This window comes from Myxocyprinus asiaticus, chromosome 39, assembly GCF_019703515.2.
Source record: "Myxocyprinus asiaticus isolate MX2 ecotype Aquarium Trade chromosome 39, UBuf_Myxa_2, whole genome shotgun sequence".
NCBI lineage: Eukaryota > Metazoa > Chordata > Actinopteri > Cypriniformes > Catostomidae > Myxocyprinus > Myxocyprinus asiaticus.
In genome coordinates, this window is record NC_059382.1 from 35,248,852 (window position 1) to 35,267,976 (window position 19,125).

Here is a 19,125-nt window from a genome sequence, read left to right on the forward strand (position 1 = left end):
ATGAAATCGTTCCGAAGATATTAACGATAAAATTCCTTCGATTTAACACAATTTGAGTAATTGATCAATATCTACTCAAACTCCAAAAGTAACCAAACTCGGTACACATAGTCAACAGGATGTTAAGATGATGTCCGCAGTGTTTCGTAAAAATACAACATGAACTTTGATATTTCGAATCATTCCAAACATAAGCAAATATGTTTTGGGCATGGCCTACAATGACTTATTAGCCTCTATCTTGTGAGCACAATTTTCAAACTTGGCAAAACTTTAAAAAAACATCGAAAAGGAAAATTCTGAAGTCACATGTAAAATTTCATTGATTTGTCTGCGCTATAACAGAAGAAATAGCTATTTTTACAACTGCATTTTTAAGCAGTTAGAAATATGGAAATAAACAGGCTGTTTTACTGTTTGTCCACCAGAGGGAGCCACACAACAAGAAATATCTTCAAAGAATACTAACGTTTATATTTTGACATTCGACCACTCCTTGTAAATGAGATAAATACATTATTAAATTAAAAGAAATACATATTAAATAAATAAACATTAAAATAAGAGTGCTTAAGATAAATACTTATGGACTTTAAACATTTTTAACCGTAAATAGTAACTTCACATTTGTTTGCAATTGAGCTATGATATCCTGTGACCTACAAATATGTATTTCTATAGTAAACATATGTGGCCCTCTAACTTATAAAACTATGTGTTTTCGTGAACTGTTGTGTTTAAACACTAATGTGCGATGTTTTTTTAGAACTGAAACTACAACCATGCAAACACTTAAATACAAACACAAATAAATTATCAGCTCAACTGGGCACGTAGCTTTTGTGTTTTTGTACATTGGTAACACATGAAACTGCTTACTGGTGTGAATAATACAATGTTAAGTGTTATTAAACAACCCCAGGAAGAAGAGGAAGAGAAAGCTATGAATAGAAATATCTATCTACACATACATAAACAGAACTATATGCCATTTACAGGTTTTCACAGAGCTAACAATAAATACAAACATGCTTTTAATAATAATAATAATAACAATGTTTTAAATCACAGTAAGTTTCAAGTTGTAAATAGGCTTGCAGTAGAAATGTTAGTGATTTAACACCGCTCGTCCATGTCGTTTGAGATGACCAAACAAAGAAGGCGGGACGCACGTATCGAGAGGAGCAGCACGCAACTCAATGCAAAGCAAGTAACAAGTTAGTTCAGCAGTCAGTGCCATGTACGATGTGAGTAGTGAAACTATATGGCTTTGTTCAAACTGCAGGAAAAATCAGATTTATCTACAAATACGATTTTTTTGAAAGACTGTTCAAACTGCAAATTGGCTAGATCAGATTTTTTCTGTTCAGACTACAGTCGCTTTTGCTATCATGTCCACATTAGTTGTCAAGATAATGCAGCAAACTTGCATATATTCACCATGCATGATATTTTTTTGTGTCCCGTATTAAATTATAAAAAGGTCAAATGTTGAGATGAGACCCGTGTCCTGTGATGAAACATTCAATACTTTATAGGTTCAATTACTCTGACGACACACTGCAGGAAACCGCGCTTCTGGGTTCTTTTGAGCAGCAGATTTCAATGGTGGAAATAGGCAGCCCTGCAGTTTTAATAATCTTTCAACTTTATAGAAAGTAATAGTGTATTTTAATGTTAATAAAATTTATTATAAATGGTTTATCTATGGTTTACAGTGAAGAAATTATGTGGGTTCTTCTCTGAAATATCAGCAAAACAAGTTTAAACTTGGTTCATTGAGCCTGTATGGTCATATCGGACATGTTACAGGTTGATGAATACACATCCTCACATGTTTAACACACTTCTAAAGCCTCAGAAATGTGATATATAAAAATAAAAACTTCCACTAGAAATGCAATGTGTCTTTACTGCTTAAATTATTAACCCACATACAATAAATAATAATATTCTTAAGTATGATCATATTCCATATCAGAACTTAACTGTTTTCGATTGAACAATATTATTTACTGCATGCAAAATAAATGCAAAGACATCATTTTAACAGTATGACATTATTTTTATTTACTTATAATAACCTCATATCTGTCACAGCGACAGCATTTTGGAAATTAAAAAAAAAGCAGTTTGCAATCAGAGTTTACGTAATTTCTTCATAAAAAAGTTAATATCAACCAACAGCTGCTGCGGGTCAATTGTGTCTAATAGAGCAGACTTGATAACAGTGATGGTGACCCATGAAATATCATCATCATTTATGTAAAATCCTGTGTTTGTTCTGATGCAATGGTCTGGCTGAAATTTAGGAAGCCCGACTCTCCAATAATCTGTAGAAAACGGGGTGTTCTATCCCCACAAACAGCACTTTTTGGGCAGTTTCAGCACAATTTGAGCAACGCACCCATAGACAGCAGATCTTTTCTGGGCTAACAGAAGAACCCGGAATGGGCGGGGCAGAGTGTTTGTTTGTAAACAGTAACTTCATCTATAGCATTGTGGTTTCTCGCAACCGGTATGGGTTACTGCACCTTACTGCATCTCTTTGGGTAAATTAAGCCAATTTCTGTGTTATTATAAAAGGTTTGCAGTGCTTTGCATGCCCTGTAACATATAAATGACATATGGGTGTGTTTCATTCAGAAGTGATGATCTCTATGCCCCGTTTACATCCCACTGTGAAATGTGTAATAAAACAGGCTGAACTCAATTTTGAAGTAATTTTTATAAAAAATTCTGTTTGTAATGATCCTACTGCGTGGCCATCATTATTGAATTAAACTTGAAGAGCCCTGTGAAGGTATTAATAATGCCATTTAGAGCGCAGTGTTTTCTCGCCGCAAAGCCAGACATATAACAACCGTCGCACACAAAAAATGATGTAAAAAACCACATGAAATCCGCTCTGACCGAGACGCATTAAGAAAAATCAGAATTTTTTTTTAATCCCCATTTCTCCCCAATTTGGCATGCCCAATTCCCACTACTTACTAGGTCCTCGTGGTGGGGTGGTAATTCACCTCAATCCGGGTGACGGAGGACAAGTCTCAGTTGCCTCCGCTTCCGAGATAATCAATCCGTGCATCTTTATCACGTGGCTCGCTGTGCATGACACCGCGGAGGCTCACAGCATGTGGGGGCTCATACTCTTCTCCGTGATCCACGCACAATTTACCATGTGCCCCACTGAGAGTGAGAACCACTAATAGGAGGTTACCCCATGTGACTCTACCCTCCCTAGCAACTGGGCCAATTTGGTTGCTTAGGACACCTGGCTGGAATCACTCAGCACACCCTGGATTCGAAGTCGTGACTCCAGGGGTGATAGTCAGCATCAATACATGCTGAGCTACCCAGGCCCTCAGAAAAATCAGATTTTAATCGGATTCCAAATCAACTACGAATGTGGTTTGTCTGAGGCTTGTAAATATGTAATATGTTTAATGTGTTTTTGTCCTGTTCAGACTATGTATTTGGTGTTTTATGCACACCAGTAAGCAGTTTCATATGTGTTACCAATGTACAAAAACACAAAAGCTGTGTACCCAGTTGAGCTGATAATATATGTGTTTACATGGTTGCAGTTAATTCTGTTGCACCAAACTTGTATAAAAATAATCAGGGTTACATTTAAATAATAATCTTGATCCTGATATAAATTTCTGTAATTAAATCTGAATTAACTTTAATGCTGTTGCTCCATTACTTTAAACTCTGATTTAAATCTCAGTTATGGATTAACTTTAAACTTGCAGCTGAGGTGGTTTAAATATTAAACTGACATACAATAAAACAGGAATGACTTTGTAAGAGAACAATGAATATGCAGTTAGCCCCCTGAAAGCAGTTAGAGTTTGAGTTAGGGTTCCACAGGATATTTCCTTTCAAATCAGATTTTGTCATTTTTCCATATGTGCTTGGCCCCCGATAATTGCCGCTTGTGGCTATATTATTATTATATTTTCAAGGATTTTTTTTTTCTGCCCTAAAACTGATTGTGCATGGTAGTACACCGGCTGGCTAGCCATACGCATTGAATCGGCCCATAGGTGGTGCTATAGTTAACAAAATATTTTCATATTTTGGGCCATAACTCTTGGTCCTTAAGGGCTAGAAACAAAAAAGAAAATTCCCTCTGATTCCTTGTGTCATGCCGAAGAGTTTTGCCCCTGCTATTTTGGATTGTTTGAAAAAATTTAAAACAAACTTGTCCTAAGCGGTTTGCCCAATCGGAACCAAACCAGTGTAGAAAGATTCAACATAGTTCCATTATGAAAAGAAATCAAAGGAATTGTGAAAAATGTTTATCGTCAAACGGTACACCAAAATATTCGTACTGGGCGTGGCCACTTTAACTGAAATGGTTATAACTCTTGAACAGAATCAGATATTGCCACAAAATTTGGTACACGTGTATGGAGTCATTCTAAGGACACCCAAAAACAATTGTGCATCTCCACCTCTTGTGGCGCTATAACAGTAAAAAATGTTAAAATGGCTCTAACTATGGAACAGTTGGGCTGACTGACTTGAAATTTTGCATGCAGTGTCTGTGTCTAAGGTGCCAACAAGGACTAGGAGTACAGTTGCTAAACTTGAAAAACATGGCTGCCATCAACAAAAACATCTTTCAGCTGCTATTTGAACTAGTCCTAGTCCGTTCACCCAATCGGAACCAAACCAGTGCAGAAAGATCCCATTATTAATAATGATCAAAAAAAGTTTTAACTTTCGATTCAACGTTGCAAAGCTACACAAAACGTAAGTAGTGGCACTTTTAATTAAACAGTTATAACTCTTGAACAGAATGAGATATTGTTACAAAATTTAAGACACTTATGTATGGGGTCTTTCTGAGGACACATGAAATAATTGCATACCTATGCCTCTTGGTCACAGTCAAGAATGTAAAAAATATCATATCTGTGATACCTCACCTGATGTTTCTCAAAATTAAGGTACTTTAACATTGTTTTAGTAGCTTTCAGGCTAATTAATACTTAATATCTGTTGCATGTGAACATAAAGGACCTTAAAGGCTTGAACTCCACTAATTGCTGCCTGCAGCTATTTTATTATTATTATTATTATTATTATACTGTCACAAAACTGATCGTGCAGGCCAAACCGTAAGTGCTAGAGACCTGAAACTTTCAGGGATGGTAGTACTCCAGCGGACACGGTGGACGCAAAGTTTCACCAATCGGCCACACGGTGGTGCTACAGTAATCAAAATCAAATTTGCAAACTTTTGAACCATGTCACACACTCAAGTGCCTTATATCACTGAATTCCTTGGTTCAAGACGAACAAAATGGCTTTGATTTAATTTCCGTCATGAAATATTTTTTTCGCAATTTGCGATTTTTCTTAAGATCTACTTTTGCGAACTAGTCCAAGGCCGTTTGACCGATCGGAACCAAACCAGTGCGGTAAAATTCGTTGGAGTCCCAACATCAATAATTATCAAAAACATGTTGAATTTTCAATTCAGGATGGCCACGCCAATCCAAAATGTCCATTGTAGGCAGGGCCAATTTTACTTAAATGGCTATAACTTTTGAAGGGAAATAGATATCTTCATGTTCAAAATTGACATACTAAGGACACACAAAATTTGGTTGATGGCGCTATAATTTGAACAAACATGAAAATGGCTCTATGACATCGTTGCACCAATTGACTTGAAATTTTGTGTTTAGCCTCTGTGTCCAGCACACCATCAATACCTAAGAGGACATTTGCATATCTAAAAAAATATGGCCGCCATCAGCCAATTAATAATCAGATGCTTTTAGACAAGGTTTGCAATGGCCGATCGAAACGAAACTTCATGGGCTTATTCGACTCTGGGTCACAGACATCTGTATGAATTTTTTTTTTTTTTTTAAATGGCCATCAGGAGGCGCTATCACTTTTTATGAGCACAGAAATGGCTGTATGTCTCGCAGTGTTTAACAAACACTTAAGTAATTCATATATTTAGATAGGTCTCCTCACCCTGAACAACTTTTCCTCAAGAACTATTGCTGTCAATCAAATCGTTGTTTTAGCATAATCAATTTTTTAAAAACCTACTTTTGATAACTAGTCCTAGGTTTTTCGTCTGATCAAAATGAAACCAGTTTATAAAGATTGTATCAATAATACAATCAATAATTATCAACAAAAAAAAGAAATTGGTTTCACATGCCTATAACAGGCCAATGAAATCTTGTGGGGAGAGCCTAAAACACTTATAAGGCTATATGTTCTGAACGCAATGAGCAATCTCAACCAAACTTGACAAAACTTTTGGGGATCAAAGTGAGGACACGAAATATTTGCCTGGGAATGGCCACTTGGTGGCGCTATAATAAAAATAACAATTCTAGAAATGTCTCTAATTATGGAACTGTTGGTTCGAATGACTTGAAATTTTGTATGCTGTGTCTTTGTCCAAGATCGCAACAACGTAGATGAGGGCATCTGCATATCTTAAAAAACATGGCTTCCATTGACCAATCAGGTTTTAGCAGCTTTTAGACAAGGTTAAAAAGGCAGATCGGATAGGAGTCACGTGAAGCCATGCGAGGAGCGGACGTGTGAACGGCGGGCTCTGCACACTTTGCTACTTTTATTACTATTTGTGTCATAAACTGAGATTCCATACACCCTGATGCATAACTGTTCTAGGAAGACAATGTCAATTTAAAATCCTCGGGGTCTGGAGATATTAAAAGACACTTATGTGCCCCGGACTCAATTCGGATGGTGAACTGAAAGGAATCCGGCGTGTATTGATGAATGTGTCGGCAATGCTGATGAAAGTAGTTGCAGATTTGGAAGATCTTGCTGTAATAAGTCGATCGATTACTTCCACAGAGATGAAATTCTCTGAGATGGTTATAAGATTGTTGGACGTCGAGAGATGGATAAATTATCTGGAGTCATCAGAGAGAGGATTAGCTGCTAATCCGCTAGCGACCAAGGTGGATTTGGAATGCGTTTGGGAAAAACTAGAGGATTTGGAGAACCGTAATTGACAAAACAATGTCCGAATTGTTGGAATTCCTGACCATGAGAAAGGCTGAGATATGGTGCAATTCCTAGACGAGCTCTTCCAGAGTCTGCTCGACAAAACAGGCCATAAGCTGGAAATCGAGCAAGCTCGCAGAGTCCCGGCTTGCAGATCCGCGGAGGGAGACAGGCCCCGATCAATTCTGGCCAAATTTCTGAGATCATCCAATAAAGATCTCGTGTTGAGCGAGGCGAGGAGTAAAGGAAGGCTTTCTTGGAAGAACCACAACATTTTCTTGTTCCCAGACTTTGCGAATTCAACGAGAGAAAAATGTGATTGATTCAAGGAATGCAAGAATCTCTTACATCAACGGAAGAACGCTTTTGCACTGATATTTCTGGTCAAACTGAGAAGAGATACTAAGGATGGACGCAAAGTATTTACACGTCCACAGCAAGCAATGTCCTTCATAAAAACATTGGAGTGAGAAAGCCATTTGGTGTTTCTCATGAGGCCCCCAAGTGAACTTCACTCGCTAAATACACACTTGACTGTCTGAGGAAGCTGGGTGCCATTTTGTTTCTTTTTGTGCTGGTTGCGCCTAGCGGCTGGAGTTTGTTTTGTGGAGTATTTTTTCCAGGACATTGGAAGCATCAGGGCATCTGCTGCACTTATGAAACAGCCGGCTCACTGAACTCTCGTTTGACTGTCCAAGGAAACTGAACGGCTTTTTTTCTTGCGTTTCTTTTTTGTATGTGTGCTGGTTCCGCTAGAGGCTGGAGTTTGTTTTGTGGAGGAACACACCTTCAATACAGTTTTGTGAATTAATCTACAAATTCTGTGATTATTTTGCCTATTGGCTGGAGTTTGTTTTAAAGATTATTCTCTGTTATGTAATTCTGTCTCACAAAATTTGTATAGAAGCACCGGACTTGAGCAATCCGACGGCAAAGTCGTTGCGGGGGCTCTTGTAGGCATACGTGGACTGAGTTTAGAGGGATGGACACCGGTTGGTGCTGTTGTGCATGGGGTTACTGCGCACGTTTTTCTTTTTTCTGTTTGTTTGGTTCGGGGGGAAGTTCGGGATTTGATTGTTGCACTAATGGGTAATCTGGTCTTTACCATTTTATTTTGTACACAATCTATTTTTTCTAACATGTCAAAATGTAAAATGTTAATATGAGTGGACTGTCTCCACGTGGAATGTGAATGGGTTGGGGCACCCCATAAAAAGAAAGAAGGTTATTTCTTTTCTTAAACGTAAGAAATATGATAGTGTTTCTTGAAGAAACGCATCTTTCCCCGCAGGAAGCTGACAAATTTGGGAAGATATGGGGTGGACATGTTTTCTTTAGTGCTGGTTCATGTAAGAGCAGGGGAGTCATTACATTGACAACATCTACAATTCAAATATCTCAAACAGATTAAAGATAAATTAGGAAGAGTCATTATTGTTTTAGCAGAAATTCAGGGGCAAAGGTTGATTTTGGCTAATATATACGAAACTAAAGCTGAAGATCAGGGCTTTTTTATAGATCTTGAAGGGATGTTGCAAGCCGCTGGCACCCCTCATGGTATTATATTGGGAGAAGACTTTAATTTATTTGATGGATTCAGTAATTGATCATAGTGAAGCAAAAGTGTGTAAGCCCCCTAGAGCAACACTGACGCTTCAAAGGATGTGTAAAAATCTTGGTCTTCCAGATATTTGGAGAATTTTGAACCCATCTGGTAGGGACTATATTAGAAAATATATATTTTTTATATCCAAGCCCTCATTTCATCTGTTGTTGATTGTTCAATTGGAAACATCTTAGTCTCAGATCACGCCCTGGTGAGTTATGTTATGTTATGCGAGTTATGCTGCCAAATACGGAGAAAAAGAAATCGTATAGTTGGCGCTTCAATGTATCCCTATTGCAAAATCCTGATTTCCAACAAATGTTAAAGGCTGAAATCAATGTTTATATCGAGACCAACTGGTCCTCAGTTTCCTCTGTGGACATGGCTTGGGAGGCGCTTAAGGCGGTTCTTAGGGGTCGGATCATACAGTATGCCTCATTCATCAAAAAATCCAAAGCACGAGAACTCGTGGAGATGGAAGGGGATATTAAAAGTGCCGAGGCACAGTTCAAGTGCCAAATCTCATCTGATGGCCTCAGAGAATTGACCCGATTGAAATACAGATGTAATACTATCTTGTCACGGAAGGTGGAGTTTTGGCTATTCAAGGCAAGACAGTCATACTTTGAGTCGGGGAGACAAAGCAGGGAAGCTTTTGGCTAGATAAATAAAGCAGAGTTAGTCTTTTTCTACCATTCCCTCAGTGAAATCTGCTGGTGGTGAAATATTTACTTTGGCCATTGATAATGATAATGCTTTTAAAGAATTTTATCTTGATCTATATGGTTCCACATCTTCGTCTACCGATGAAGATATTAGAAACTTTGTGGAACCATTAGAACTCCCTAAACTGACGACTAAGAAAAAAAATTCTCTTGATTCTGAGATAACCTTGCAGGAGCTTGGCAGAGGTAATTAAGTCCTTGTCTACAGGCAAGGCTCCATGGCCAGATGACTATGCTGCTGAATTTATTAGATCTTGTGCTACAGAATTGGCTCCACTTTGGTTAGAAGTTTATACGGAATCATTAAAGAATAGAAAGCTTCCGTCAACCATGACACAGGCCCGGATCAGTCTGATTCTTAAAAAGGACAAAGATCCAACCGAGTGTTAGTTACCATCCAATTTCTCTGACCTAGCTAGATGTAAAAATATTGTCAAAAATTCTGGCTAACCGATTATGACATCTCTTATACATACAGATCAGGTGTGGTTTATTCAGGGCTGCAGCTCTTATAACATCAGGTGTTTCATCAATATCATGAGGTCAGTGATGAATGATCAGTCTACGGTCGCTGCCATCTCACTTGACGCCGAAAAGGCATTTGATATGGTAGAATGGGATTATCTTTTTAAGATTTTGGAAATATATGGGTTCGGGAATACTTTTATTGGATGGATCAAGTTACTTTATAGACACCCAGTAGCGGCGGTACAAACAAATGGATTAATTTCAGATTATTTTACTCTGGATAGGGGCACCCGGCAGGGTTGCCCTGTTTCCCCATAATTGTTCTGTCTTGCCCTGGAACCATTAGCAGCCACGATAAAGAAAGGAGGATGATTTTCAAGGGGTGGTGGTGGGAGGTGTGGCGCATAATCGTTATGCAGATGATATATTATTATTTGTCTCCGACCCCATTAGATCTATGCCTTGCCTCCACAGAATTATTAATTCCTTTTCTAAGTTCTCAGGATACAGAGTCAATTGGTCTAAATCCGAAGCTTTGGCTCTGACAGCGTACTGCCCAGCCGGCACCAACCAATGGCCCAAACAGGGCACTAAGTATTTGGGCATTTTATTCCCAGCAAATTTGTCTGATTTAGTCAGTTAATTATGACCCCTTAATAAAAAGGTTTGAGCGATGTGGGCAGGTGGGCTTCATAACAGTTATCTATGACTGGGAAGGTTAATGTTATTAAAATTAATTGTATTCCAAAATCTAACTACCTGCTACAATCTCTCCCTGTAGATGTCCCCCTCTCTTATTTCAAGCAATTTGATAGCATAGCAAAGTCCTTCATTTGGAATGGTAAGCGTCCTAGATTACATTTTAATAAGTTACATAGGCCGATTAACAAAGGTGGGCTAGGCCTACCCAAGATTTTGTTTTATTATGCATTCGGTCTCAGACATTTGGCTCATTGGTCGCTTCCACCTGAGAGAGCCCCTCCCTGGTTTTGTATTGAACAGGAAATTCTTGCCCCATTTCACCATCGCAAAGCCTATGAAACTAATCATAGAAGTTACACCCCATTATCTCGCATTTGCACTCTGTATGGACAAAAGTGTCCAGAGTGTTTAATTCTGACATTTTTAAATGTTGCCTCAAGCATATGGCTGAACCTTAAATTATGTAGTAATAAGTCCCCTTTCTGCTGGTCAGATTGGATTGTGAGAGGGTTACTACACTCTGTGACCTATATGAGAGTGGTGTGTTGAGATCTTTTGAAAATTTGGTTAAACATTTTGGGATTCCCAGATCTCAGTTCTATAGGCATTTACAGCTGCGCCACCTGCTCTGTATTGTTTTTGGGAGTAGCACACACACCTCTTAAAGCAGCAGATACTCTGGGAGAGGTGATTACTGCTTTTGGAAAAGGTCATGAGGCATCAGTGTGTTACTCCCTGCTAATTCAGAGTCTGGGGAGCTTTAACTTCTATCAAGAGATTATGGGAAAAAGATTTAAACTTGGTATTGGAGGAGGGAGTGTGGGCTAGGATTCTAAAAAATGTCAAGTCTGCATCTAGAGATGCAAGGGTTCGCCTTATGCAATTCAAGAATTTACATAGATTCTATTGGACCCCCTCTAGATTGTATAGGCTTGGTTTTAAAGACACACCCACCTGCTGGAATGCCAATCAGAAGATGGAGACACAACCCATGTTTTTTGGGGGTGTGTTAAGATCCAAGAATTTTGTTGAAGGTTCAGAGTTTTATGTGTTATGTTTTGGGCACTCAAATTTCATTTTGCCCCAGACTTTATTTTCGGCAATGGGGCGGTCATAAATTTGGGGGATAAACACAAAAAAATTGGGTTCTGACCAGTATTATGATTGGCAGGTAGATTATTTTAAGGAGATGGAAATCGGATGGAGCGCCCTCATTTCCAGAGTGGTGTGCGGGGATGGGGAGGGTGGCAGCTTTCGAGGAGGTGTCAAGCAGAAGGCTTTGGGATTTATTTGATAGGAAATGGGGCAATTATTTAGTGTTTTTGGGAGACTTTCGGGGAGAGGCTGTGGAGAGAGAGGTTTTTTTCTTTTTTGTGTGTGTGTGTGTGTGTGTGTGTGTGTGTGTGTGTGTGTGTGTGTGTGTGTGTGTTTGTGCGTGCACAGGGGTGTTCGTTGGGGGTCAGGGTGGGGTTGGTGACTGGGGAGGGGAAGGGGTAATAGTGGGGGTTAAATGTTAATTCAATGTATATATATGTTGTGTTTTTTATTTGTTATATGTCTACGAATCAATAAAAAAATTTAATTGAAGAATGGCTATAATAGGGTAATTTAAACATATGGGTGTGGTTTAGTTTACCCAAAAGCCAATAACTCCTAAAAAAGGCTCAGATTGGAATTTCATTTAGTACACAAAAGAAACGTGATTCCAAAGCAGCATGCAAAATTGAGGATCTTAATGAATAGGTGGCGCTATAACAGTCAGACATGTTTAAAACACTATCTCTATGGATGTTTACCTGAGAGTGCTTAAAATGATATTGCTTTCTCTCTATTTTAGGTGCTCACGGGCTATCAGAATAATTCGAAAATTTTATTTTTCTAAAATAATATTGTCTCTGATTACATCTAAATATTATTTTCAAAATACATATTTAATGGAAGCGCATGCTTATCCAGTTAATAATAATTTACTGATGAAATCAAATCAGACGTGACATTTGACATTAGGATTATATCTCCCCATAGCATTATTATAATATTCAGCATTATATACATATAGTAGATTATTATGGCACATCATTAAACCTCTGTAAACTTAAATTTTCTCTCACACAGTCAGAGCAGATCACTCGTGCTTCAAATGGACAATCGATCCCTCACGCTGAAAAGACGCATGCTCTCCTGCTCCTGGTTTCAGTTTGCGCAGTTTCACCCGAACTCATCATACAACACCTGTGGCTGCTAGTGTGCAATTGTGTGTGTTACGTATGCTTAGGACGTTGCACGTATTGGATAGGATAGACACTAAAATAATATATATATTTTAAAAATGCATCCCATGTCCACGATGCACAGTCACATTTTTGAGTCGCGATGTATCGTGCCACAATAAACCGCTACAGCCTTAGAAATAGCACACTTCATTTATGACCATATCACAAACTGTGCAGCACAAAAGTTTAATATATAGGGTTATATCAGGGTTTGTTCAATTGCCAAAACAACACAAGTCTGAGCAATAGCATTACTGATGCTGCACTGAAGTCCTCGTGGGAAGTTAGTACTTACAAGTTCAGGCGTTGCAATCATGATTTGAAGCTTGATTTCACTTCCCCGTGCTTGACGCATTCTGCGCATGCACATGCGCTCTTGTGCATTAGTCAAGAACGAGGAAGTGTAATTGAGCTTTAAATCATGAATGCACCAAGGAGACTGCAGATTTAAAAACTTTTTAGTTACACCGTTTTATTCTCACACCTGACCGATCATATCGCTTTAGAAGACATCAATTAAACCACTCGAGTAGTATGGATTACCTTTATGCTGCCTTGATGTCCTTTTTGGAGCTTTAAAGTTTTGGACCCCATTGACATGCTTTGTTTGGACAAACATCATTATCCATTAAAAATCTTCCCTCAGAAGATTGTTGTTTCACAGAGAAAGTCATAAAAGTTTGAGATGGCAAAAGGGTGAGTATATGATGAGAGAATTATCATTTTCGGGTGAACGACTCCCTTAACAATAAGAAAAAAAAAAAAAATCATACAAACTAAACTGCACAGTCAAAACAGAATTATTACCAATACCAAGATGGTAGTAAATCTTTTATAGACATGCCACAACTTGGAAACTTTTTCCTTTGAGGCTCAAAAAAATCCTGAGTTTCCCACCGGTAATTTTAACTTTGTGGTGCCATTCATGTGCACTCAACTCGTAAATATGATCATCACAACTGGAATTTAATGTACCATAATCCCTACCTTAAACAACTAATTACAATGACTGATTAACAGAAATAATGGTCTGATGATGCCTACTTGAAAAAGTTTTATGTAAGACTGAACTAGAAGAAACTATGCTTACAAATTTAATGAAAAACTGTACCATTTAATTTAAACATTGCTGACAGGTAAATTATTATTTTTTTAAATAATTTTGTTATAACATTCATGCCACCAGCAATACGGAACCATTTAATTTCCATGTTTCAGAGTGCTCGTCCTTACCTCTGATTTCGGCTGCGGGATCGAGATCTGTAGGACCTGTGGTTCCGCCCCCTATCTGTGCTACGGCTCCGCCTCCTGTGGCTGGAACCTCTGGAAGAGCTACTGCTGGAATGATGTCTGCGCCTGGAACATGAGGAACAACAGTCCATTAATCACATGCCATTAATTGTCATGTGATTGGCAATTAATAACAATTAATTGTCATAGCCCTAAAACAAACAATTGTCATAATCGCAATTATTTGTTTACAATTAAAAATTTCATAATCGTGACAGCCCTAGATCATACACTGTTTGCACAATGTTGAAAAGGACCCAAAAGCAGAGATGACGGTTCAATGGTTTATTAACAAAGTTCTCGATGAGGCGCACCCGGCGCCGGCTGTAGAAGGCTGAAATCCAGTGAGCCACAATGGACTAGTGAAGGGTGTGTTCGTATAATAAGTGTGCACGTTGTGGAAGTCAGGAACAATCTGAAGAATCTGTTGAAGCTGGTGTGGTGCGAAGCAAAGCCCAGATGATATACTCCCCGAGACGCAGGCAGAGACCGAGGAATCCCCCTTCACATGAACTGGGCACAGAACTGGCAAGGGCTACAGCAAACGCATATAAGGTAACCGCACCTCTACAGACACAACCAGCAGACACACGAGCATGCTCCAACAACACAAGAGAGCATGAAATAACAGTGTTTTACATTTTATGTGGGTTTTGTGTTAATTCTTTTTTCAAGAGGGAAATTTGTCAATTCATAGTATGACAAGATTGATATAGAAGTCCGTCATAAAATCAGCAGTCTTAGACAAAGTACTAATGCTACAAATATTGCTTTGTACCCTATTATTGGGGATGAGGAAATTACTTTAACCCTTACCTCTTACCCTTAAGTTGTTGAATACAGACACAAACTTTAAAGACTGTCAAATAATTTAATACATAAAAAGGAGAAAACCCATGCAGCTGAACCAATATGGTATTAAAATTTTCATTTTAATAACATTAACCTTCCCAATCATAGATAAATGTAATGAAGCCCACTTGCCCACATCGCTCGAAAACCTTTTTATTAAGGGATCAAAATTAACTGACTAAATCAGACAAATTTGCTTGGAATAAAATGCTCAAATACTTAATGCCCTGTTTGGGCCACTGGAAGGCGCCCGGCTGGAAAGCCGTTACTGGGCAATACGCTGTCAGAGCCAAAGCTTCGGATTTAGACCAACTGACTCTGTATCCTGAGAACTTAGGAAAGGAATGAATAATTATGTGGAGGTAAGGCATAGATCTAGTGTGGTCGGAGACAAATAATAAAATATAATCTGCGTAAAGCAAAAGCTTATGCGCCACACCTCCCGCCACCACCCCTGGAAAATCATCTTCCCTTCTTATCGCAGCTGCTAATTGTTCCAGGGCAAGACAGAACAATAATGGGGAAAGAGGGCAAAGAGGTGCCCCTATCCAGATTTAAATAATCTGAAATTAATAAATTTTTTTGTACCGCCGCTACCGGATGTCTATAAAGTAATCCAATAAAAGTATTCCCGAACCCGTATATTTTCAAAATCTTAAAAAGATAATCCTATTCTACCATATCAAACGCCTTTTCAGCATCAAGTGAGATGGCTGCAATCGGAGTCTGATCATTCGCCACTGACCACATATTGATGAAACGCCTAATGTTGTCAGAAGAGCTACGGCCCCGAATAAACCCCACCTGATCTGTATGTATAAGAGATGTCATAACTTAATCGGTTAGCCAAAATCTTTGACAATATTTTAACGTCTAGCTGGATCAGTGAAATTGGACGGTAACTTTCACACTCACTTGGATCTTTGTCTTTAAGAATCAGACTGATCCGCGCTCGTCATTGTTGGCGGAAGCTTTCCATTCTTTAATGATTCCTTATAACCTCTAACAAAAGTGGAGCCAGTTCTGTAGCATAAGATATAAAAAACCTGGTGGCAAAGCAATCTGGCCCCAAAGGGCAGGGCCTCAATTACCTCCGTCAATCTCCTCCAAGGTTATTTTTTTGCTCCATCGTCAGTTTAGGGAGTTCTAATGGTTCCACAAAATTTCTAATATCCTCATCAGTAGACGAAGACGTGGAACTACAGAGATCAAGATAGAATTCTTTAAAAGCATTACTAATATCAATGGCCGAGGTAAATATCTTACCACCAGCAGATTTTCACAGAGGGAATGGTAGAAAAAGACTCTCTGCTTTATATATCTAGCCAGAAGCTTCCCTGCTTTGACCCGACTCAAAATATGACTGTCTTGCCCTGAATAGCCAAAACTCCACCTTCCGCGACAAAATAGTATTATATCTGTATTTCAATTGGGTTAATTCTCTGAGGCCATCAGATGATATTCGGCACTTTTAATATTCCCTTCTAACTCCACAAGTTCTCGTGCTTTGGATTTTTTGATGAATGAGGAATATTGTATGATCCGGCCGCTAAGAACCGCCTTAAGTGCCTCCCAAGCCACACCCAGAGGATACCGAGGACCAGTTGGTCTCCATATAACCATTGATTTCAGCCTTTAACATTTGTTGGAAATCAGGATTTTGCAAAAGGGATACATGTGCCAACTATCTGATTTCTTTTTCTCTATATGTGGCAAAACCTCTAAACTCACCAGGGCGTGATCTGAGACCAAGATGTTTCCAACTGAGCAATCCACAAAAGATTATATGATGGACTTAGATATATAAAAAAAAAAAAAAAAAAAAAAAAAGACTTTTGAACTTTTGGGTTCAAAAGTCTCCAAATATCTGTAAGACCAAGATTTTTACACATCCTGTGAAGCGTCAATGTTGCTCTAGGTGGCTTATACACTTTTGCTTCACTATGATCAAGGACTGAGTCCATCAAAAGATTAAAGTCTCCTCCCAATATTATATCTTGAGGGGTGCCAGCGGCTTGCAACATCCCTTCAAGATCATCAGCGTTAGGTGCGTAAATATTAGCCAAAATCAACCTTTACGCCTGAATTTCTGCTAAAACAATAATGACTCTTCCTAATTTATCTTTAATCTGTTTGAGACATTTGAATTGTAGATGCTTGTTTATCAATGTAATGACTCCCCTGCTCTTACTTGAGCCAGCACTAAAGAAAACATGTCCACCCCATATTTTCCCAAATTTGTCAGCTTCCTGCGGGGAAAGATGTGTTTCTTGTAGAAACACTATCATATTTCTTACATTTAAGAAATAACCTTCCTTCTTTTTATGGGGTGCCCCAACCCATTCACATTCCACGTGGAGAGAGATAATCCACTAATATTAACATCTGACATTTTGACATATTAGAAAAAATAGATTGTGTGTCAAAAATAAAATTATAAAGACCACATTCCACATTAGTGCAACAATCAAAACCTGAACTTCCCCAAACAGAAAAATCGTCTAGCATTTTCACCATATCTCGACCTTCTTCATGCTCAGGAATTCCAACAATTCGGACATTGTTTTGCCTACTACGATTTTCCAAATCCTCCAGTTTTTCCAAAATGCGTTCCAAATCTATTTTGGTCGCTAGCGGGTTAGCAACTAACTCCCTCTCCGATGACTCCAGATAATCGATCCGTCTCTCGAGGTCCGACAATCTTGTAACCAACTCAGAGAATTTCGTTTCCATCGCAGTAATCGATCGACGTATTACAGCAAGATCCTCTAAGTCAGCAACAACCTTCGTCAACATCACCGACATACTCGCCAGTTGCTGCTGGATTTCTCCCGCCGCACTGTCCAAACCTAGTCCCTGGTTTGCGGGCCTGTCTGAGGTTTCAGCTTGAGCACGTAAGTGTCTTTTAATATCTCCAGAGCCCAAGGATTTTGAATTCTTTGCCATGTTGACTTCAAAGAACAAATATGTAACAGGGTGTATCAAATCTCACCTGTTTATGACAAAATAAATAATTAAAAACTAGCAAAGTGCGCAGAGCTCGTTGTTTACACGTCTGCTCCTCGCATGGCTTCACGTGACTCTCCCATTAGTGTAATGTTTTTTTAAATTCTGATTGTCTGGAGTAGAGCAGACTTTTCTTCTTCAATAGGAATGAAAAATAATTATAATAGAAGCAAATTATATTAATGAAATTAATATGAAATTTATCGAAAATACTATTTTTCTCTAAACTTATAAAACCCCCGAGCCAACTGACAGCAAATGTTGAGCCTCTGAGTTTATTTTCCTTCAGTCATTATCCTCTTTGTTAAAAAATTGTACACTTGCATTCCAAGTATGTCAACCCTGAATGATGCCCCATAGTTAGTTTTTTTATACCGCTATTAAAAAGAAAAATGCTATGATAAACGTATCCTCAAACAATTTCTCTCTTACTGTAGTGTATGGTAAAATACACAACATTCGAACTGTGTAAGGAGTTTTTGACTAATATTTATGTAGATAAATAACTAGTCAGTCACCGTGACTTTGACAATCTTGGAAGCTGGTCTGTATTGGGTGTACAATCCAATCTGTATATTGACTGTGGAACAACCAGCCAGTTGGTTGCCCCCTCCCACCCACCCACCCACATCAAAACTGGTTCTGGCACAGGTGTTCTTCACCACTTCACAATTCAATCATTGGTGAGTGAAATTGTAATATTTAATAGCCAGTGGCGTGAAGTTGCTTCAACTTTGGTTTTTAAACCGTAAGAACGAAAAGGCTCAAAATAGTTAAATTAACCACTTTCATCATAGTAGTACACATAATGAGTGCTATTATTGTTTTCAATGATATGCAATGTGTCCATAACTGTTTACATAAAAAAAAGATGCCTTTGGGTTTCATGACTCTTTAAGAAGGTCTTTCTTAGCTATATCCTGATGCAGACATGCAGGAAGACATGCAGCAATCTGCAGGCAAAGGTCAAGACCGGAGCACTGACCCATTAGCCAGCATGACTCTCTGCACTATGTTTAGAAAGGCTGACATCACTTCCATAGACAAGCCTGACTGCATTAATTCAACTAATGAACTCTCTCTCTTCCTTCAATATGCTGCTGTCAACTTCCGTATTCTTTACTCATACGGATTAACTTAGACATCTTAGAGCCACTTTCAAAGACCAAATCAAAATGGCAAA

At 38.6% G+C, this 19,125-nt stretch overlaps 1 protein-coding gene across 2 annotated transcripts in view; it reads right to left on the reverse strand.

Moving 5' to 3' along the window:
* rsrc1 (arginine/serine-rich coiled-coil 1) overlaps positions 1 to 19,125 on the reverse strand; it is a 460,355-nt gene that overhangs the window by 420,825 nt on the left and 20,405 nt on the right. For both annotated transcript variants that reach the window (XM_051679647.1, XM_051679648.1), the window contains one exon: positions 14,028 to 14,150. In XM_051679647.1, coding sequence (XP_051535607.1) covers positions 14,028 to 14,150 — 123 coding nt within the window. The remainder of the gene's footprint in view (positions 1 to 14,027; positions 14,151 to 19,125) is intronic.